This window comes from Rattus norvegicus, chromosome 1, assembly GCF_036323735.1.
Source record: "Rattus norvegicus strain BN/NHsdMcwi chromosome 1, GRCr8, whole genome shotgun sequence".
Classification (NCBI taxonomy): domain Eukaryota; kingdom Metazoa; phylum Chordata; class Mammalia; order Rodentia; family Muridae; genus Rattus; species Rattus norvegicus.
In genome coordinates this window covers 146,062,251-146,086,521 of record NC_086019.1, presented here as the reverse complement: position 1 = coordinate 146,086,521, position 24,271 = coordinate 146,062,251, and the positions used below count along the sequence as shown (strand labels likewise).

Below are 24,271 nucleotides of genomic sequence, written 5' to 3'. Positions count from 1 at the left end.
ATATTCTGTGAAAGGGAACTGTCATTACTACAGTTATAAGTAGCCTTTTGCTTTGACATAAGCTCAAGTCAAGAGTCAAGAGTGTCAACAGCTTTCTACAGATATAAAAGACCAGATGAGAAAGAGATTCTAAGTAAGCCCTAGAAAATGCTCAATTCCAGGGCAGGTGTGAGAATAGTAGCAGTATATGTGCCCTCCTGCCCATACTCCAGCTGTACTCCCAGCAGTCAGTCAACTGTAAGCCTTCCCCCAGCCCAGCCCAGTTTCCCTCTTCTTCTTACCTTGGCTTATTCTGAGGCAAGGCTTTCACATCAACTGCAAACATTTTGGAAACGAAGATAATAACCGGAGCAGTATCCTCACTTCCACATTTCATAAAAGCTAAATAAACAGGAAGTAACATGTCACTGCTTTTCTCACAATTAAAAAGCCTAGACTTTTGTGAACAGCAATTACATTTAGAATACCGCATTATTTAAACATGTAACTCTTTACAGCTGTGAAAAAAATTCCACTTCAGAGTTTGCAAGGAACAGACAGTAAAGAAAGAGCAAGAGTTGGAAGACAGAAAAAGAAGCAGAGCTGAAGGGGGGGGAACTGGGGTGGCTCTTCCCAGATGCACGGCTGGGGACAGGGCTTGGCTACCCACAACTAACACAAGTCATTGTTTCTCTACATCCAAGAGTAAAGTACTGCTACCAGGATCAAACAGCAGTAACAGAGTTCTATAAATGTTTTTCTCGCCCTTATAATGGCAGGTTAATGTACAAAATAGACAAAAGATAATGTGGCATCAGGGCTAGAGAGACGGCTCAGCAGTTAAGAGCACTGACTACTCTTCCAGAGGACCTGGGTTTAATTCCCAACACCCACATGTCAGCTCAAACCATCTATAACTCTAGCTTCCCACTTCTGACATCAAGCACCAAGCAAACATGTGGCACACTGACATGTATGCAGGCAAAATATTCATATGCAAATAATAACGATAATAATACACTTTAAAAACAATGTATCGGGATAGTAACAAAACTCAGAAGTAAAGATTTAGTGCTATTAAAAAAGTCAATTCTCTAAGTATATAACATTTAACACAATTCTATATCAACATATGTCACAACCTCAGAGATTCTAATCTTTTTCATAATCTACAACAGAGACATAAAATTACTGGTTATCAGTTTTTAGAAAACACATTACTTCAAATCTAAATAATTTCTCCAAAGAATGCAACATTAAAAAAAAAAAATCAAACAAGCAGGGTAGTTGATAGTCATGCCTTTAATTCCAGCACTAGATGGGCAGAGGTAGGAGGATCGCTGAGTTCAATGCTAGTCTGGTATAGAGAAAGCCTGTCTCAAAACAATAACAACAAAAATCAAACAAGAAAACTACAGAAAGCAAGAACTGAAGAGTTTGAGTATGTTAATCTCATCACTGACTGCAGCCAAAGAACAGACAATCAAGAGGAGGATAAAGGATACTTGACCCGGAGAAGCAGGTAGATCTGCTGGGCAGTAGTCGGGTTCTGGATATATGTAAAAGACTGCAGTATTTGCCGATAGAGAATAGGGGTGTGAAGTCAGTAAGGATTCAATAGATGAAAGGGTAGACACAGCTCTAATTACAACAGAATTGGAAGAAGCAGGGTTGGGAGGCTGGGGCACATCCAGTTTGCAATGCTTCTGAAGCAGAGCAGAGAGAGCAGAGCGGAGCAGAGCAGAGAGAGCAGAGCAGAGCAGAGAGAACAGAGCAGAGCAGAGAGAGCAGAGCAGAGCAGAGAGAACAGAGCAGAGCAGAGCAGAGCAGAGAGAGCAGAGCAGAGCAGAGAGAACAGAGCAGAGCAGAGAGAGCAGAGCAGAGCAGAGAGAACAGAGCAGAGCAGAGAGAACAGAGCAGAGCAGAGAGAACAGAGCAGAGAGAACAGAGCAGAGCAGAGCAGAGAGAAGAGAGCAGAGAGAGCAGAGCAGAGAGAGCAGAGCAGAGAGAACAGAGCAGAGAGAGCAGAGCAGAGCAGAGAGAGCAGAGCAGAGCAGAGAGAACAGAGCAGAGCAGAGCAGAGAGAACAGAGCAGAGAGAGCAGAGCAGAGCAGAGCAGAGAGAGCAGAGCAGAGCAGAGAGAGCAGAGCAGAGCAGAGCAGAGCAGAGAGAGCAGAGCAGAGAGAACAGAGCAGAGAGAGCAGAGCAGAGCAGAGAGAACAGAGCAGAGCAGAGCAGAGAGAACAGAGCAGAGAGAGCAGAGCAGAGCAGAGAGAGCAGAGCAGAGCAGAGAGAGCAGAGCAGAGCAGAGCAGAGCAGAGAGAGCAGAGCAGAGAGAACAGAGCAGAGAGAGCAGAGCAGAGAGAACAGAGCAGAGAGAGCAGAGCAGAGAGAACAGAGCAGAGCAGAGCAGAGAGAGCAGAGCAGAGAGCAGAGTAGAGCAGAACAGAGCAGAGCAGAGCAGAGAGAACAGAGCAGAGCAGAGAGAGCAGAGCAGAGCAGAGCAGAGAGAACAGAGAGAGCAGAGCAGAGCAGAGAGAGCAGAGAGAGCAGAGCAGAGCAGAGCAGAGCAGAGAGAGCAGAAGCAGTGGTGGGCAAGCTATGCAAGTCTAGTGAGTCTGGAGTTCACAAAGCCCTATGTGTGCAGATGCAGATGGGGAAACTACAAGCACATTGCTGTCATATAAAGCTAGAAGATCAAGTGAGCTTCTGTACCAAGAGTGATTACAGATAAAAATGAGGTGTGATGTACAAAGATAAAAAAGCTGGGGACAAAGTGACATAGAAAATAGCAGCACCTGGAAGTCAGGGAAGCCCATGTTCCAAGAAGGAAGATGTAATCAACTATGTGAAATGCTAGTGACATAGCTGCTCAGCTGAGGGTGGGAAAAGGCCATCAGAGTAACAAAGAGTCCATCGTAGGCCCAGCTAGAGAGGTTTGTGGATTGGGGCTGCGTACACTTCAGTATACTGGGAAGAACTGAAGACCATGAACACAAACAGATAAATCACACAGTGCCCACAGAACTTGGAATGCTAGTGTCCCTCAGATGAGGAACGTGAGCCAGCAGCTCTCAGGCACTGGTAAACCCTAGGAACCACTCTTCCAGTCCCATAATTTGAGACAGCAATGGCAGTGACTTCATAGCACAGGAACACATGCTTGGCTATTTAGGAAAAAGCAGTAAAGAGGAAACATAAAAGGAGATCAGAACAGCATGAAGGGAGGAGTCTGCATCAGTGGTTTAGCAATATGCTCTACTGAAAGGCAAAAGCGGGGAGCAGAACCAAAGCTGGTCACATGGTCAATTCTAAAAGTGCTTATTTGAGGGAATCAATGTAACAAACTGATTTTTCTGTGAATTAATATTCAGTAAAGTATGGCAGCCTGGACTGAGGAGAGTCATTAATGTAGGACATTGCACTATGTCCATCTTCCCTCACCTGCTTTCAGGGCTTGGGTTTCCAGGGGGAGAGACTCAAACGTCTGTGATCCTGTGCACATCAGTTTCTCCACTCGCTCAGATGTCATGTCAAGGGGACTGGGCAGTTTCTGACACACCATAGCTGAGGCCTGGCGTTAAGGTCTCTACACTTCCAGTGCCACATGACTCTATGGAAATCAAGACAATCAGGCACATTTACGCAGAAAAATCCAGGCTGTAGGACTATTCTGCTTTGTGACTCACGTCTCAAAATCTGCACCTGCTTCCAGAATGCCCAATGACTAGATATCTACTTTGATAAGTACCAGTGAAGTTTCATTTTATCATATACAATATAGCCTATTTTATTGTTATTCTATTATTATGTTAGAGAACAAACTGTTTTGAAAAGAACACTTCCTAGAATGAATATTAACCAGCATTAGCACATTAATTTCTCTACTTATTTAGTATTGCTTCAAGGTAGAACACTGTGTAAACAAAAGACTTACATTGGATCGGAATGAGTGATTTCTAGAGGGTTATTTGGTTGCCAATCAAATACTATTTTTCTCTTACTTTATTAACTCCATTTAACTAAAACCACTAAAATAAAGGATACCGAGGACCGCGTGGGAGATGGGAAGCCACTGGCTGCAAATGGCATTGATCTGGACTTTAGGGTCTGAATGTCGTGCCTCCCGGGCTCCAATTTTTAATCCCAAAGAAGTCACAATTTTATCAACTTTTTCTTTGTCTCTATGGGAAAGATGAGAGAGAAAAAAAATAAACAATTAGCTTAATTTTATTTGACTCCTTTATTTTTTTCCTTTACATATTGCTTTTTCAAAAGAGGCTAAAAATAAGTGAAGAGATAGATCCTGGCAAGCAGGGGACTCCCCAAGCTCCACTGGAATGCTCCTTCAGAACCTCACACAGAGCACTGGTCCACAATTTATTGAAACAAAGTATGTCTACCAGGGCAGCCTTACAAATAAATGCTAACGTTCTGATTCTGTCCATAGGATAATAAGTTTACAAAGCTGGCTTTCTTTTCCACTTGTACCAGATAAGTTCTTCCCAAGACCCCCACCTGATCCCTTTGTTTAACAATCACTGTTCCTTTAAGCTCTACTTACACACCCCAAGGCCCAGCGCTCCTTTGTAGCCTCTGCTCTCATCACCCTGGCAGGCCAGAGCACACTGCTGTTCCAGCCCTTCCCATCTCCCTTACTAGATCTGCATGTGCACCTTTAAATTGTTTCCAAGCCCTAACTAACTCTTCTGGGAAACTCTAAGCTCTGTTCACTGGCCTGGTCAAGCTCAGCTATCTAAAAGACTCATCAGACAGAGAAATGGGCAAATGATCCTGCCCAAAGATAAACAATTTTACAACAGTCTTACTTTTTCAAGACCGCGTCATACAAACTCCATATATTTTCCAGGATCAACTGTACAAATAAAGGTTTCTTTCCTTTGGCCTGCACAAAAGAACATATCAGCTTCAGTTCCTGAACATTTACAACATCATTGCTAGTGTGCCTTACTTCTGCTTGGAATACTTATTCAATGATAAAGACAAAGTCATTCTCTACATAGCCAGTAATCCATAAGCAAGGAGCCATTACTCTCTTCCTCTAGGAGCCAGAGGGGTGCTGAAATAATGTGATTAGTAGGGGGGTTACCTCAGGGGTTGCTCCACACTACCATCAAAACCCAAAACAAAACCCAAAACAACCCCCACCCCCACAATATCTGAGTTGCAAGCTCACATCACTAAGTGTGTGGGGCTCTCTTCAAAGGCTTGGGTTTTCTATGTTCATGTCTCTTGTGTTCTTCAACATGAGAAACTGATCATAAGAACAGGACATTCTTGTAAATGTAGACTTCACTGGTTCCACTGAGACAGGTATACAGAGTATTAACAGCAATTAAAATGCAGGGAATTAAAAAGCACTTGCCACCAAGCTTGACAAGTTCTACCCTTGAAACTTACATGGTGAAAGAAGAAAACAGACTCCTTTAAGGAAAAATTTAAACAAGTCTATTTTTTAAAAATCAAACTACATAAAAATTTAACAGTGTGAATAGTGAGAACTTTGGGTTGTATGAATGCTGTTACATAAACATGAGATAGAATGTGTATTAAATGCTTCCTTCCTGAAGCGCCATTGGCATTATTATCAGAAAATTAAAGAGCCATTGCCTTGAATGTCCAGTTAAAGAAAGTCATTAAAGGAAATTTATTTACAAAATGTGGCTTTCATAGCTTTAATTACAATATGAAAACATGAAATACTTGCAAAGCCTAACCTTAGACCAATACAAAGCAAATGTATGTCTTCAAAGTGCCCAGGGTCTACCATCTAGAAAGCTCAGGAACCAGACAGCTTTCTATTCACTTCCTGCAGTAACTTTCAGAGACAGAGTGTCATTATTATTCAGCTGGCCATAAACATCATGGAACTGAGCCTCCCAAGTAGCTGGGACAACACACACACACACACACACACACACACACACACACACACACACACACACACACCCCGGAGCTCACAGCTTACTCACTGGACTTAAAAAGTGAGACTTTATAGAAATAATGCTTGAACATAAGACTCATGTACCATTTACAATCCCGTGCCATGAACTCAGTTGCATAAACTAAGGCTGAGTTGCTTCTACTAGAGCTGGTATAGTAGAAGCTTCTATGGCCAACAATCAAAAGTAACATAGATCATACTACCTGATCAACTTTCATAATCTTTTTAGCCTTCATATTTATGTAATAATCTCCCCACAAGGTTTTCAAAAGAACTTCCTTCTTGATGCCAATTTTTTGACTATAGATTCTGGCGAAGTGCTCAATTCTGAAAGAAAAGCAGTAGCACATGTTACAGCAATAGAAGGAACACAGCTAACACGTCACTGTTTCTTCGTCATACACCACTCAGAAAGCTTTATATCACCACTGAACTAGTATTTGTAACCCTCCTACAAACTTCTCATCTTACAGAAAAGGGTAACCATACAAAGACATTACACAGGTAGTAAGTGAGATTGGGTCTCAAACACAAGCAGTGTGACACTGTGGTCTGTGCCACTGCCCAACACTCCATACATCGACAAGAACTGGAATCTAGGCTGCAGCGTCTTTCCTAATTTTGCATGTTTGAAATTTGAGAAAAAGTGCAGAAGCCAAGAAGCATAGGTGCCAGCTGCCCATCATAACTCCACTAATTACAGAGATAACTTTCAGTGTTGCTATTCACAAGGGAAATGAACTCTAGAGACCCAATCTGCCAAAACTAGAGATGCAGCATCCTGCACTAATCAGACATACACATTTACTCTAATCTTATCAGTCCCAGAGAAGCCAGCTAGCACCACAGCCTCAACCCACTAGAGAAGGGCCAAGCAGCACCAAGGTATAGGGCATTCTGTGCTTACACGTGTAGAAACTGTGTTCCTGCAGGAAACAGTACTTCTCACTGTGTTGAAAGCCATCAGAGTGCTAGCATCTTAGAAGATGCCTGCTCAGGAACAAGATAGCAAGGCCTCCCCTGCATAGTTCTTCAACATGGCACTGAGAGCTTGAACAAACGCAGGGAGGAAAGGCCTACAATCACAGAGAGGAGAAAGGCAAAACCACTCTTGTTTGAAGGTGACATGATCATCTATGTAAAAACATTCAAAAGAACCAGCAAGATTGTTAATGGGGCTATGGACCAACTAAAGCAAGACTGTAGGCACAGACAATGCTTCCCACTTGTCAGCAGTCTCAGCAAAGACAGACAGATAGCCAGCAAGTCTATCCAAAACAAGGACACCATGAAATGCTGACATGGATGGAGAACAATAGTAACTCCATTCATTGCTGGTGGGAATGCAAAATAGCACAGCCACTTTAGAAGACAGTATGGTGGCTTCTTAAATGTCTAAACACACACTCACATGTAATGTAGCATAAACTGAAAGCATATGCCCATGAAAAATATGTACATGGACATTTATAGCAGTTCAATTCCCAATTTCCAAAATTTGAAGCAAGCAAGCAAGCAAAGTGTCCTTTAAGCAAGTCAACAAACTGTGGAACAATCAGAGCGAATATGACTCAGCACTAAACAGAAATGAGCGAGCACACCACAAAAATACAGAGAAACAACGTATATGCTTTTTGCTAACTGACTTAAGCCAACCTGCAAGAGCTCCATGCCGCTGACTTTACTATATGGCACTTTAGTAAAGTCTAAATTATGTGAAAGTTGAAACACTACTGGTTGCCAGTGGTGTGGGAGAGGCAGGAATGAATAGATTAGGCTACTACGTAAACTGTGTTTTCTATTTGATCCAACAGTTCTTTATTTTAGCAGAGGCTCGCTCGCTCTCTCTCTCTCTCTCTCTCTCTCTCTCTCTCTCTCCCTCCCTCCCTCCCTCCCTCCCTCTCTCTCTCTCTCTCTCTCTCTCTCTCTCGTGTGTGTGTGTGTGTGTGTGTGTGTGTGTGTGTGTGTGTGTGTGTGTCTAAGTTTTCAAAAAGTTTAATTTCTCTGTAATCTATATTATTGTTTACTATTAGTTTCTGGAGAAGTCAGACTATTCTGTATGATATGATGATGCAGGGCACAGCACAAAAATGCATCCCCAGAAGGATCTACGATGTGTCAGTGTGTGTTCACCAATCACAACAAATGAACTACATCAGTGAGATAATGGTCACAGTAAATTTATGAATGGATGAAAGTATTGGTGAAATTTGTACTTTCTTATCAATTTTGCTGCAACCCCAAATTTGCAGTTTAAAAATGTATTTAAAAAAAAAGAGAGGGGGAATCAGAAGAGGAGGAGGAGGAGGAAAACGAAGAGAAGGAGGAGGAAGAAGAGGAGGAAGAGGAGGAGGAAGAGAGGGAAGAGGAGGAGGAGGAGGAGCAGACCTGCCATTTTCCTCACTGAGGAAGGAATCTAAAGTCACTTCTTTACATGTCAGCTAGGGTGGTTTTCCTGAAAACCCCTCGTTAATGTCAAATGAGTTAAGTGACATTACTAAGAAACCGAAGTTGAAGTCATCGATTACAGTAGCAAGGAGAACTGCTTAGGTCATCAGGCAGTGGCTAAAAAAAAAATAAATAAAAGGCAGAGATTGCAGCCCGCTGAAAACAAATAGCAATGAAGAGGAGAGGAGAGGAGGGGAGGGGAGGGGAGGGGAGGGGAGGGGAGGGGAGGGGAGGGGAGGGGAGGGGAGGGGAGGGGAGGGGAGGGGAGGGGAGGGGAGGGGAGGGGAGGGAAGAGAGATAGCCAGAGATGGAAGTTCAAAGTAGCTAGAGCTGCTGCTGTTCGAAGCTGGCCTCAAGAGACCCTTACTTTCTCTGTAATTTGCTACAGTATAAACTTCATTTTCAATCTGATCAAATAGTTACTTATTTAGAAGTTTTATTCATATTTTGTAATTTTCCCAAACTTTAGTTTCTATATTATTAATTTTTTGCCTTTGTGAAACAGAAAACTCTTCTCTCTACAAGTTCTTACCTCACCCCAAAGCCCTGGAAAGGTCTGCATTTTTCCATTGGAAACTGCCGGCAGAATGCTGCTGTCTCTCCCCTAAGGAATGGAATTCCCTGAAAAAAGCAGGCTGGAAACTGCTCAGGAAGTGAGGCTTCCAAGATTGACTCTGGAGCTGCCTATGGGTCCTGGATTGGGTCTGCAAGTCTCAGTGGAGGTCTGCAGCTGCTTGGCAATCTGCATGTATAGCTATAAAGCTACAGAGACAGCGTCTCCGAGTGTGTGTCTAAATAAAGCTCTGTCTCATAACAGGGAAAACAGAGAGACCTGGCTTCTTTCCCCTGTCAGTGCAGTAAGCAGGCAGGCCAAGCAGAGGTTCCCTGTGTGTGTGTGTGTGTGTGTGTGTGTGTGTGTGTGTGTGTGTGTGTGTGTGTGTGTGTATGTGTGTGTATGTGTGTGTATGTGTATGTGTGTGGGGGGGTCAGCCCTGCATCTGCAGGGAGAGGCACTAGAGCCCCTAGGCACCTTCTTCTCTTGTGCACATCTGACTGACACATTCTGGTACAACCTTCAGGATTTGAACTCTGTCCATTGTGTTTTAACAACAGTATCTTTCATGTGGCAAGCTTCTGGATGCTTTTTCTTCTCTTAATGAAGAATTTTATGTATTTGCCACAACTGTTTAGGTGAGGAGGATTTCTAGGTAATTTTTAAAAACTTTTATCTGCATTTATTTTGTGCTGAATTTATTTTCGGGCTGTAAGTTTTTGTTTTTTCAGTTTCTTCAGGGATATCTTTTTCTTCAGTGCAACCTCCTCTTCTGGCTTTGGAATAATCTAGTCCTTTTCACTGAGGATCACGTCCACGAGGTTGGAGCTCATGCCTGGGCTCACCCAGCCCTGAGCCCTGTGAGCTCATCTGCACGTCTTACGTGCTCCGTTCACTGGATCCATTCAGTGACCAGAGAGTCTACATCTAAACCCTTTCGCTCAGCATTACTGTCCACACTGGTGAGCATGTGCAGCCAAAAACTCAGCCCTCGATTTTGGCCACTGAGCCTGTGTCCAGTCCCACTGCACGGCCCCAGGCATATCTACTGACGCCACCATCACAGCCCCATGGCTTCTTTATGAGACATCTGTCAGACACTTGGTGGTTTTTCAGATATGTACACCCTGAAGGCTTGGGCAGTTTTGCAAGGGTTGAACCTCTGTATTTGCGTGATTTTGCAGGGTTCCGTGGGTCCTCTTTACAGGTCACCTCAGGCTGCAAATAGGCAGAGATCAGGAAGGTTTTCACTTCGTGTTTTCAGGATTTAAATACGTTAACTACGTTACCCAAATCAAGTCATATTTTCTATTTTATAATAATGTCATATAAATGTCCCACCTTAAATTCTAAAGATGGTAAAGATCTTCATACACTCTCTATCAGAACTACAAATTATAAGATATTTGCCTTGCTGTCCAGGCCGCATCTTGAAAGCATTCTAAGTCCAGCAGTTGAGAACAGACATGTGTTCCCTCCATCTATACATCTGACCTTGTCTAGCACAGAGCATACTGACTAGCAATATCTAAAAATGGAGACGTCTGAATGGAATATAGAAGTCACCCTTATTCTATCTACTACTCTTAATCCTTCTCCACTCGGACCAAACTTCCTCCAATTTGTAAGACTTAGACTCAGATGAAGATGAAACCTGAAATTATAAAATTGTTATTATGGACAAGCCCTCCACCTTGTGGTTCACTAGCAGAATGCTAACAAACTAGCATGGCAGGGCTGAGCTTGTAACGTAACTGAATGCGTCATTTTACTTTCTTTCCTTTCTCTGAGGTAGTGTTTGGCTAGAGTTTATGTTACCTAGAACTCACTGGGTAGGTATCTCATACTCCCCTCTTGCCTCAGCCCGAAGAAGGGTTGGACTATTGGTAAAAGCCGCTATGCCCAGCTGTGGTACCTTTTAATTAGAAAAAAATATGAGAATCAGTTTATCCTTTATTTCTCAGAATGTGACACTAAGTTACCGACCAGACGGGGAAAGGCTCATATTCGCCCTTCTCTCTGAACACTCAAGCCTGCATTTATGTAGGTTTGCCATAACCTTTTAGGCACTAGTGGAATAAGGTACTTATAATCTAAAAGTTACTAAAAGCTGGCCCCTGCAGCACATAGTCAGGTTTAGGCCTCTACCCCACAGGGAAGATCTAAGAGAAATACCATGGAAACCCACATGGCCCAGTAAGGTTGACTCTTATGCCACCAGCAGCTCTGTTCCTTAGTAGCTGATTAAAGCTGAACGATCCTTGGTACTTCTGAGCCTTAAATGTGAGGACAGGTTCAAAGATGGCTGTGAGAATTTAATCAAATAACTCAAATAAGGTGACTAAATGCCTCGAATATGAATATACAGGAGACAGCTTTTTTCCACACTAACCTCCATTAGCACTACTTTAAGATGTACCTGCTCGCTGATGAACAAAAGCTTTACAATACAAGAAACTGCCAAGCGAGGAACGAAGCTAAGGTTAGGGAGGGAGAACAGCCCACAAGGCTCTGGCAAAGTTAAAACAGGAACTCAGCAGAGACAATGGCACTAGAATAAAAAGTAGTCAACTTCAACGCAAGCCACACACTTTGTGCAGCTATTAACTCAAAATGAACCAGATTTCATTGTAAAAAGGAAAGCCACACGAGAAATGGAAGCAGAACAGAGAGGCTGCTTGAGAAAGGGGACGATGGGAGGAAGGGGGCAAGAGAGGGTGAACTGATCACAGCTCACAATGTACATTCGTAAATTGTCAAAATGAAACCCACTGTCCATAATTAATACATGTGAACAAAAACATTAGAAAAGGCAAGAAAATCTTTAGGGTCTTGACGTAGGCAGAGAGTTATTAACTTGCTTCAAAATGTAAAACTTAGAAAAAATGGTAAGCTGACTTACCTAAATTACAATCTCTGTTCTGTAAAAGACACAGCCAAGAGGATGCAAAACCTAACCGCAGACCAGGAGAGGACCACATAAGCACACACAAAACACAGACAGACCCAGCATCTACAACTCCCAAAGAACTGTTAAATCTCAGGAGCAGAAACAATAGACAAGATGGACAGGAAGAGACCTAGGAGCACAGAGATGCTAAGTCAGCACAGGGAAAGACCGACCACACTGGCAGTCAGGAAGTGTGGATTTGAAGTGCCTTGCCCAGAGAAGGACCAAATGGTAACAGTGGTGGGGCCACCTCATGATGACATCAGTGGAGGCAGACCATCCAGGTTCTGGGCAAGAATGTAAAGTAGGGAAGCCCTGTGCAAAGCTGCTTGCTAATTTCTTTAACAGTTAAGTTTACTGGCACAGGGTGCTAGTTGGTAGTGTTTGGCTGACATATACATATACTTGTAATGGCCCGTACCTGGAGCACCCCTAGTCCAAATATCCAGACTCTAAAACTTTTTATGTACTAACACAACCACACAGGTAGAACATTTCCGCAAGGCCTTTTATGTTCGGCCTCAGTCAAAGCATGGGTAAAGAAACCTTCAGATTGTGTGTGTAATATGAGTGAATACTGGACTGAGGCTTCAGTCCCATCCTAAGATACTTTGTATACATGTAAATAAATAAATAAGGAGAACCAAACTATGAAACGCTTCCGGTTCTAACCATTTCAGATAAAGACAACTCAAAAAACTTTAATGAGTACAACAATTAACATTAGTCTCTAGAAAATTATGCAGAGGAAAAAATAAATCTTAAAAGGCTACTATTTACTTGACTCCATTTCTATAGTACACTGTTTTGATGTAATTTTTCTAACATTCTTAAAATAGCAAATTACAAAAATGAAGGATATTAATGGTTTCAGTGGTTATGCGGGGTTTGGGAAGAAAGTAAATGCAACTACAGAGTATCACGTGGCTTCATGATGGCAAACATTCTCTAGCATGAGCATGCCCACGTCACTGTCCTGAATATGATACTCTGTTACCGTGTTTTACAACATAAGCATGGGGCACAGCAAGATACAAGATAACTGTAAATGTTATTACAACATAATGGTATAAAATTACAATTACACCAAACAGAGCTAAGCACCAACGGTCTATAATTACCATGAGACAGAGAATGACTTACCCAAAGCCCCAGCCATCTATTGCACTGGTGAACACCACATTGCCCTGCTCTGGGGAGAAGTACAGCTGAGAGTCGTCCACATCCTCCAAGCCTGTGCTCCAGTCGTACACTTGATCTCCTTGTTCAGAATGTGACTTCGCCTGGGATTCTGTCTCTCTCTCTGCTCTTTCTTCTAGGACTTTAGAAGTAAAAAGAGTTCCTGTAAGTGCGTTAATCTAGGAGAGATGGCGAAACAGCAAAGTGTCATTCATATGCTAGGACACACATGGGAGGGAACAAACTGTCTAACCTTTACTAAGGCTAGAAACCACAGTCAGAGTTTGAGTTTACTGAAGGTGACATTATAATCAACAAATAATTTACACATATTAAACTATCCTTCCAAATTCCAACAAACCAGAGGCTTATAATAAGGCTTCTAAGAGGCCAATTGTGGGGACTGATCCTGCAGAATTTCACTAAAATCTCATCCTACCCAAATCCCCGAACTTGACTCAATCCTTCTCGTATTTCCCATCCCAGCTGTTTAAGTTCCCAGTGTGCAATCTTCAAAGAAGCAATCTCGTTTCCTATCCAAGAGAGAAAAATGAAGCCTGCTACTCAGATTCCCACAGGTTCCCCGCACCCTAACTAATGCCCTGCTTACATCTGCAGAGACTGCTGCTCTTCCCTGGCCACTCACTGTGGCGAGCGTTTTCCACAGTGTTTCTGCAGATGGAAGACATCTGCTTCCTATTCCTGCAGGAAGCTGGTCCGGGCCACCATTCCCTCTCGATGCCCTGCATTTTCTTCCTTCCCATTAGCAAAGAAATTTATCTATGCTGATCTCAAAGCCCAAATTCTTCTGTCAGACTAAGGCCTCACTAAAATGCAAGGCTTGCGTTGTTTCCTGCTAGGTCCCATTTCTTGTCACTTCTTATCATGACCTCTCAATTCTTCAGCGATCACAACCAACTTCCTGATGCTTCTTCTAGGTTTCCGTGACATTGTGCAAATTTGTTTTGTCTCCTTAAACGTTCTTCCTCTAACTTTCACCTTGGCAAACACTATGGTCCCTCTATCTCCAGGCCTCACTGTGAGATTGTCTTTTCCTTTCTTGCTCAGACTGGGCTTGCAAACCACATGGGGTACCTAGTTGATCTTCAATGTCTCAACTGTCTGTCTCACTCACTCCACTGGGAGCTCTTAGAAATCAAGGCTTCTGGCATGCCCTTCTACTTATCATCCCTAACTGGGCACCTGGCACTGCATATATCTACATACATCCACACAAATGTCTGCTAAATAAAGAAATCAATGCCTAAAAAGTTTTCATCTAAAAACAAGCAACATAATATCACTTCACTTCAGAACCAAACTACAGTTTTAAAGACAAGAGCCTCCAGTGCAAGCCTGACACTGATGGGTTCTGGAAAACAGAAGCAACTCCCAAGAGCACACCACTTCTGTCCCCTCTGCACAGTATGGTGACTCCAATAGATGGGAATCTTAAGTAATAAGCTTTCATATAGGTGTATTTTCCCTAATACCACCTCATATTCAATACTTTTTTTTTTTGCAACTTTTCAGCCCATTTTTAAAGTACCAAAGACACAGCCAGACACCATGCAAAAGTAAAGTCTTCCTTTAAGATGGCCGATATGCTATATTTTATGGTATATCATTATTAAAAGTGAGTACAAGGAAGAAGAAGAAAAAAAGTATCGAAGAATACAATACCTGTCCTAAAATATTCTTGAGGTGAGAATAGGCCTCTTGTGGGGTGAATTTCAGTTCCACTATCAGGCGGTCTATCTTATTAATCACTAAAACAGGGCGGATGTTTTCAAGCCAGGCTTGTCGAAGAACTGCCTGTGTCTGACAAAAACAAAGCAAAAACCCACATGATCTACAAAGAAACTACAGCTCATAATAAGCAAATCTCAAGAAATAAACAACACATTTTATAACCCAGACTAAACTATGCAGACACACATGTTCACCAGACAATCTACACATACACACACACACCAGGATTATAAAACAAACACCTACCACTCTAGCATAGAGGTCAGAAGAACAGCAGTCCCAGAAGCCCCTGCTCATCTCCCTGATCATAAGGTCTTCCGTGTGACCAGTATTCTGCCATCCTAAAGCCAGGTGTCTTCACTTCACCCATTCTGTCAGATACTCTAGTCACAGGATAAGGCTCTGCTTCTCAAGCTGAGACACCTGTGGCCTCAGGAAGACACACAAGGGCTGCAGGATAATCAGAGCGCATCTTCCTGCGCATTTAATCTCCTCCATTTAAACACATTGAGCCTTTTTATTCTCTTTTTAAGAGAATAATATACAGAAGTATTAAAAGACAACATACATACTAAAGAGAATTCAACACCGACCTTGGAGATGGGTATTTGTTTGTTTTTAAAGACGAAATGCAAGTTTTTGGTTTTTTTTTAAAACCTGTTTAAAGAAATGAACTAACCTTTCTGAGTTTTGATACCACAAGAGCTACACATTAAGGACTCTGTCCTTAATGACAAATTCTTCCAACTTTGCTGAGACTAGAAACACTGGATTAAGGATGTAGAATAGTAGAGGAACTCGTTAAGTAGGAAGGATGTGTGTTTGTGTGATACTGAGACTCAGTAGGAAAGAACTGTCATGTCTTGGGGAAAACTATACTGTGCTATCAGCAGCCTTCCAAGACTTGGAAACCTTTCCACTGGAGTAGAGCCTCCAGACCCCTCTCAAACTCAATATTCTTCCGCTTTTGACAAGTCTCTCTTCTAAGATGATACCACAGACACCTCTGTCAAAGTGTGGCCATCATTTCATATGATTTCTTTAAGACTCTGGTGATAAACTTCATTCCAGTTGGGAATACTGACAGATGTGAAATATAAAACCCACTGTCTATCAGTAGCACACAGCAATCAACAGGGTCTGCTCTCTCTACGCACTCTGTAAGGCGTTTGTGGATCACAGCTCTCACCTGTGGACAGACGCCCTCCACAGCATCCACCACTATAATGCATCCGTCACAAATGCGAACCGCGGTCGAGACTTCTGAGGAGAAGTCCACATGTCCAGGAGAGTCTATCAGATTAATCAGGTACTCCTCACTACCTGGAAAAACAATTGAAGACACATTTACAGCTGTGCAGACAATCGATCCTCTTACCTGGAAACTTTAGAAGAAAGATACTTCTAAGACAAGACTGAGCAACTATCACGAACATTACCACTGAGCATGTGGAATCTGACAGCATCTAGTTCATTACTGCACTAAGAGCGCCATGCATGCCTGGTACTATGGGAAAGACTCTGAATGCACCAAATGCATAGTGGATTATTAAACTATCCCTATGGGTAAATATCTCTTTTGTCCTTTTATGCATTAGTTAGTTGAAACGGACAGCAAGTGATCCTTAAGGCAGTGGTTCTCATCCTGTGGGTCACGACTCCTTTGGGGGTTGAACAACACTTCACAGGGATAAAATACCAGACATCCTGCGTATCGGATATTTACATCCTGATCCACAACTAGCTAAATTACAGTTCTGAAGTAGCAGTGAAAATAACCTTATGTTAAGAGTCACTCCAGTATGAAGAGCTATATTATAAAGAGTTGCAGCAATAGAAAGGTGGAAAACCACTGGCTCAGAAGTAAAAACTGCTCAAAGGAGGCTTTGAATGCCCATTTAAGACTCCTGTGATTCCTCCAGGAGCAGTGTGTGAGTCTGTAAAACCAGCAGTTAAACTCAAACATAAACCACACTAAAATTTGAGATCAGTTATTATGTGCAGGGAATGTCCTCACACTACCTCCTTTAGCATTCCCAACAAACGTAAACTCCAGTGTGGTAACACTCATCAAAGCCCGAGGTGCACCAAGATAACTGGTCTTCAACAGATACAGATTTAATATCGACACGATGTAGTAAGCCATGTGAATACTCATACTATAGAACACCGCACTGAACCCCATTACTGCCATATGTGATATCATTTCAAAGTTAAACGAATTACGTGAATGCTCAGACATACATGCCTTCACTTGGTATTTATTACCTGCAAGATGTTAACGAGTTACTAGAGGCTGAATAGGACAATCTATGGCAAGACTTTTCTGGAATTTAATTCTAATAACTTCTCCTGGGTGGAATTACAAAGATAAAGTGCGACAGCAGTCACAGCCAGAGTTAACCTTTGTGGCTCACCTTTGTGCCTGACACTGTTCTAAGTCTATAACATTCTCTAACAGCCTTCCACAGTAGTAGCCAATGTTAGCCCTGATTTCACAGAGCTAGATACAAGAGTGCATAAAAACACCTGTCCCCAGGACATCCAGCTAGCATCTCACTCTGCACTGGCAAAGGAAATATAATTCAAAAAGGTAGAGGCAGCCAGCATGTGCCAGTAACTTGGGAGGCTGAGGCAAGGAGGATCTCAAACTCAGTCTGTAGGCCAAATCCCATCTAAATGAGTAACGAAAAGCTGAGACTTGTAAAAATCACTCATTTTCAGAGACCCCACTTGCAACCACAACACTTGGGCAGTGTGTTGCCCTCTACATGCCTAAACTTCCCGGGCAGTGAGCTGCTGGATTCCTACGGCCCGGCTTCGTATGCTTTCTAGCTACCTTCCTACTCCTTCCACTCAGAATCCCTTTCACCCAAAGTATGCTTACACCTCCCCAGGTATACAGGCACATAAATGGGATGTACACATCAAACATTCATGGACAAGAACTCATAAACAAAAATTCAAAACAACACTTTCGCACACATAAACATTTCCTATTTACTAACAATTAAAATAAATGTGCATACTAATGAGAAAAATGTGCTGATTTATTTTTAGATCAGGAATTAAATTCTGGGTAAATACTTGATAATATAAAACATGTAGCATCTTTCATGTTTTTCAGAATTGATCATTATTTTGATATCATAATTGTCAATGCTGAAAAATTCACTTTTCATATAAATGATTGCTACAAAATGTCAAAATATGCTTAAAGCCATTTCAGAAATAGTTGGGAGTTCTGTCTAAATTTCAAGTCACAATTTATTGAATTTTTTTTTTTTGGTTCTTTTTTTTCGGAGCTGGGGACCGAACCCAGGGCCTTGTGCTTCCTAGGTAAGCGCTCTACCACTGAGCTAAATCCCCAGCCCCTTATTGAATTTTTTTAAAGGAAGCCTCAGTCATTTCTTAAACAGCAATATTTAAGATTAGAAATTCTAACACAATATAATCCAAAGATTTACTGATTTGATACTTCGCTGAGGAGGGATACTCTTTGTTTTCCATAATTAATCTGCTGTTTTGATAAACACAGACTGAAGTGGAAACTTAAGGGTTCTTTGGAAAGTCAATTGGATGGTGTTTTGCCGGAGCAAACACAGAATAGAACGTTTAGCTAAAGTGGACACACGTGAGAGGCTAAGGCAGACTTGTGAAAGAACGTTTCAATGAAGTAGATGCAGGTGAAAGGATGTTCTCTAAGGCAAGCATATTCTCACAGAGTGACTCCTGTGAAGGGACACATGATGGAGGACTCTGCTAAAACGACACATGTGTTGGTTTGCCTTACATTGTGTAGCTGAGCTCCGTGTCAGGACTCCATAAAGAGGAACTCACCAACCCTTCTAGTGGTGTCTGCAGCTTCTTGCTGCTTCTGAGGACTCAGCTTGATGGGCAGAGTGATGTCAGCTGAGACAAGACTCGTAGAGGGCAAGTGATGTTTGTAGGGTATAAATAGGACTCAACAGACAGTAATGGAAGCTGAGCTTGGCTTGCTTATAGAGGTAGCTGTTCAACGCTTGTTGGTCTCGAGTCTTTGCTGATCTTACCTTCACTGAGAAAGGCATAATGGAGAACTTCTCGCGTCTCTCTGGGTCCCTCCTGCTGACCTGTGCCAAGGCTAAGGTCTGGCTGTCTGGTAGGTAGGGTAACCACTGCTGACTGATGTTTGCTAACCCAACTCTACACCAAACTGGACTGCTATTGTATCTGTGAAATGTCTGTGAGTGGAGCAAGCTGCCAATGATGACTCCTGTGAACTGAACTGCTGATTTCCTGACAATGCAGATAGGATTTGCTCCTAAGAACCCTAAACAGGTCCACTTCCCCTGTATCCTTGCATTTCCACTCTCTCTGGTGGGTGGTAGGCTAGAAGGGAGGTGACAGCAGACAACTTTTATGTTCAGTAAAAATACTGGAATTCATTCAGAGAGCAGTCTCTAACCTGAGCTGAGGTGTCTCAGACAGTGTTCCTTTGGCAGCGTACGGCACGACAGCATGCACAGTAAAGTGCAGACTGTATGCTCAGACAGAAGGCTGCCATCGTGCCATACAACAAGGTGAATGCTGTACAAACTCCTGGGATTCTTTACTTCTTGACTTTGAACTAATTCTTGGTCACTGCACATTCAGGAGTCTTCCTGCTATTATCAGATTCTTCAATACTTCCATACCTAGTTCCATCATCTTGTATGGGTCACAAGCCACAATTTAAGAAGCTAGGCTCCTAAGAAAGACTCCCAACGTGCACTGGAGTTTGGTAGGAAAAAAAAAAAAAAACGATCTTGGTTAGCAATATATTGCTTTTACAGGCATCATAGCCTTTTGGGGGGAATTTTTCAGAGCTCTGCCAAGCATACCACACAAAGAATCATTAAGCAGGGCCTTGGACCAATGGCCCACAGTATCTTAATGAAGCCTTTTACAGTCAGCTCTCTAAGTTGGGTTCCAGTCACCATCTTAGATTAAGCACCATGGTCTCAACCAATAAGCCAAAGAAAACCGAGCAAATTAGCATGGCCCAGGATGCCTGCACACAAAGCAAAAGCTGGGAGACTTAGGACCCCTCAGCATTCTCATGGCTCAGTGGCTCTCAACCTTCTAAATGATGACCCTTTAACACAATTCCTCATGTTGTAGTGACCCCCAACTATAAGATTATTTTATTGTTACTTCAGAACTGTAATTTTGCCACTGTTATATTTTAATGTACCAATCTGATATGCAAGATATCTGATATGTGACCCCCTCAAAGGGGTCATGATCCACAGGTTGGAAACCACTGTCATAGCCTAACCCTTTACTGCATAAACATCCTAAAGCCCTCAAAAGGAAGGAGTTATTTGAGATCACAAACACACCCGTATATCTAACGGTCTGCTACCTCTCAGGTCTTAGACTGTACTTTGCAGGTAGGAAACTAGACTTGCTTGTTCATTTGCCAATCTCCAGATTCAAGGGTCAACTAATTAACAAGCACTTTCTTGTTCCTGGATAAGAAGTCTCAGAGTCTCAGCCTTCTGTCAGGCTCTTAGATTCTAAACATGACTTTATTCAGCAACCTCAGGGCACCCTTACCCTTCAGTGGGACTCCAGACCTTCTAGCCACTGAGAGAAATGAGTATGTGCGTAGCTATATCTTTCTAATCATGCATCCAATTCCAGACCTGTGAAAATCCACTCAAGGATGGCACACTGTTCTAAAGGCATAGAAGACCAGTGACATAGGAAGGGTTTCACTAGAAAAACCTGCATTCTGAAAAACAACAGCAGAGGAACAGACAGACAGCCTTGCAACATACAGCACATGATATGTTAAATGTCTACGATGGCCTGCGGTCGTCTGCTGAAGCTGAGAGCCAGGCCTTCCAACTCCCCTTTTCCATCCTAACCTTTTCAAAGTGACTTCAAACTGAATTCTCAACCCAGGGGAAGGAAAAGAAGTCCTACAGCATCCTTTAGAGAAAGGTCCACAAGTGCATCTCCTCTGCCAGGACCTAATCAGGGCTGCTTTAAAATCTGTTCATCAAAAGTCTTCTACTACTGTGTGGATGAGCACACGTGCGCGTGCGTGCACACACACATACACGCACACACACACACTATTAAAAACAAAATCTAATGTTTTGCAGGCTGGCCTTGAACATGCTATGCGGCCAATGGCCTTGAACTTCTGACTTCTTGCCTCCATCCCCTGAATGTAAGATTTATAGGCACACACCATCAAGTGTGCTGTCAATTGAACCTAGGACCTTGTGCATATCTGTAAGCACTCTGCCAACTAAGCTACATTTCCAACCCCTTTTGTTTACTTACTTGTATGGGAATTATAAATGCAAAGTTCTGTAAGTTTGCCGAACACTCTCTCCAACCTGTAACAGAATCCTTCCACCTCTCTCTCATGTTGATGGAGGAGGGTGGTGGGAACTTTCCAATTTGTAACAAGGCTCCCTGATGCTGCACTTGGGGACAGAAACCTCTCTGCCTTCTTTCCTAGGCATTCTGAATAAACCTCGTTGTAGGTGACTGGAAGCCAAGCAACAATTTAAAATAACAAAATCTTTTTCTTATGTTCCTGGTAACTGAGAAAAAGTCAATCTGAAATTAATTATGGTAGAAATCTCTTGATTCCTGCTAATGGAGTTATGGGAAACACTCTTCCATACCCTTCACTTTAAGATGATATGGGAAATTGTTTTGAACCAAGTTGTCACCAGTACCTGGATAAAGTTCCTCTGTGGACTAAGAAGTCCTCTTCTAAAACATGGCAGGTGACATAGATGCTCATGAAGAAAGCTCACAAGAAAACTTCCTTAACAAGAGAAAAACTCGACATTCAGATAAAGATCTGAACTGTATGAGGTATCTTTTTAATATTTCAGTGTATTCAAAAAGGAAGACTGAATCTAACTGACCAAAAATAGCAGCAACATAAGCAGAAACTTAAGTTATCTGATGCACATTTCTGAAGATGACAGTCACAACTATATACATAAACTACGCGGTCCCTGCAGAGTGCCAGAGTACAGGTCCCTCTCCACATTACCACTGTCTTTGTATGTTTTAAATCAACATATAAGGCTATGTTATACAAATTATTAATAGTTCCCTCTGTAGTTTGGATCTCCCAAAGGCTTAGTCCTCAGCTTGACTCTACCAGGAAATAGTAAATTCTTAAGAGGTGGGCCCAGTGGTAAGTCTTAAGTCATCCACAGTGCCCTCTAAGGGCTAGCAGGACTCAAGTCTTTCTCTTTTCTCTTTCACTTCCTAGTGAGACACTTCCTCTGCTACATGGTCCATCCATGGTATCCTATCTCAACTACAGCCAAACAAGCCTGGGCCAAAAACTCCACATTCCTGAACCCAAATAAATCTTTCTTTTTCAAGGGAATTATTTCAGATTGTTTTGTAATGCCAACAGAATGCTAATACAGTTTATTATTTGATAGAATTATAAGGCATAAGACACCATATCTTCTATTTGTGGACACATTGTATTATACGTATTTATATACAATATAAATGTCTTAAATATAGGAATGGTTTCCCCAGCGTGTAACAGAATCTTCAAGCAGTGTTTGAAATGCATCCCTGCTGCTGCTCTCAGGGTCACTAAGTCCCATGGCCTTGTTTCTCAGGCATTCTGAAGTAAGAAGACACAGCAAGACAACTGGAGTCATCTCCATGAGCAGTTCACCGAAAGAGGTATGGTGTAGAATCGCATTGGGTGTCAAAGTGAGGGTTTGGAAGAAGAGATTAATGATTAGGAGTAATGAACAAAGTAGGCTGCACAAACCCATCCAAAGACCCTCTGGATCTGCTTCCAACCAGAAACAAACGAGAGCTGGCAATGCGGCCCACGGTTGACTTGATTCTTTGGTTTTTGTCAGTATAATCCCAGTCCACACCAGCTATCGGGATGTGGCCACATCCTGGACTCTCGCCTCACAGAAAACAGCCCTTTCTTTGTCAGCCTGTTACTCGCTGGTGTGTCACTCTGCTACAGCACCCTGGAGGGAGAGTCAGACATTAAGGTACAATCCTCTTGCAAATGTCACCTTGCCAGTACGTATCATTACCGTAAGATGCTGGGCCCATCAGAGCAGTTGAGAGAATAATAGTAATAGGAAACCTGGGCCAGAGAGAAGACTGCAGAGAGAACTGTGTACATATTTAACTGTGTTTCTCTAAAACACAGAGCTGGGAGAAGACAGACAGATAGAAAGACACTAAGTGGGGCCTGAATCCAGAGCACTGGTCTTTCCTAATGACAGAAGACAGGCAAAGATGTCATAATTGCATTTTAAGGAATGGTGGCAAACAGTTAATTCTTTTCTGCAGTAAAGAAAACAGCAATGTCTTCTGAGTCTGTGAAAATTTGAGGGCTATGTTGAAGACAGCCAAGAGGTTTCAAATAGCTGTTGGGGAGATGAGCAGGGCCTCTTGGGAAAGCAATGGAAAGCTAGCTGGAGAGGAAGAGGTGTAAGGAAGAACTTTATCAGGATGGAGTTTTGTTGGAGGACATACTAGAGGATCAAGGAAGCAAAAATAATGTTGGATGAAGATGTTGGAAAGATGGTTGGTCAAGTGATACCCCTGTGCTGTAGACGGCACAGATTAACTAAGGAGGCAGATGGGGCTCAGAAAAACTCAGAATCTTATGAAATAAAAACTGGGTACTTCAGCATGTGGGCAAAAGAGCAGGGGAAAACAAAGGCAGTAAAGGAGGGAGCAGTGAACTTTGACTATTCTTACTACCGAGCACATTTTCACTCCTCAGTTGGTCGCATGTTGCACTTTCTGTTGGTCCTGAGGTGAGATCTATGTAGTCCAGGCTGCTCTCAGACTCAGAGGCTACAACAATCCTCCTGTACAGATTCCTGAGTAGGTGGGAGAAGTGTGTCCTACCAGGCTCAACCACAAGTGTTTAAATTTGAAATGCCAAAGATGGTCAGTTCCAGGTGATGCTAGAATCCAGAAAGCAGCCATGGCAGCAGGTAAGGAAATCGGAAATTAAATAGCATTGTTACTAAAAGGACAACCCATAAGAGAAGTCATTTTAGAGACAGTAAAAGCTACCTTGGAGAGTTGGGAACAAACAAAAGAAACTTATTTTAAGTACTACCATTTCAGTTTCAGAAACTAAATTCATGGTTCCAGGCACTTGGGAGACTGGAGACCTCCCTACAGCTGAACAACTTCTGTTGTAAACACTTGTAGGAATCCAGACATCTCAGGCACGACTTAGGAGGAAACAAGTGTCTGAGTCCAGCCACCTCAAGGACAACTTCTTTATCTTGATGGCAGGGTCAAACATGTTCATGTTTTGAGACCTAGAAATGAACTCCTGTCCCACTTCTCCAAATGTTTTCTTAATTGTCTATTAACTGGTAAAGAATATAGAAAGTGCTGTTATCTAAACCAAGGCTCATATGCCAACTAC

General features: G+C 42.4%; 1 protein-coding gene and 1 pseudogene across 1 annotated transcript in view; one reads left to right on the top strand and one right to left on the bottom strand.

Moving 5' to 3' along the window:
- Window positions 1–24,271, bottom strand: part of Efl1 (elongation factor like GTPase 1) — a 124,986-nt gene that overhangs the window by 86,198 nt on the left and 14,517 nt on the right. The window contains 8 exon segments of the mRNA NM_001107534.1: window positions 282–381; window positions 3,424–3,546; window positions 4,027–4,163; window positions 4,809–4,885; window positions 6,148–6,271; window positions 13,039–13,253; window positions 14,758–14,895; window positions 16,016–16,149. Of these exon segments, the coding sequence (NP_001101004.1) occupies window positions 282–381; window positions 3,424–3,546; window positions 4,027–4,163; window positions 4,809–4,885; window positions 6,148–6,271; window positions 13,039–13,253; window positions 14,758–14,895; window positions 16,016–16,149 (1,048 nt within the window).
- LOC120100361 (small nucleolar RNA SNORA15) lies at window positions 14,572–14,722 on the top strand (annotated as a pseudogene).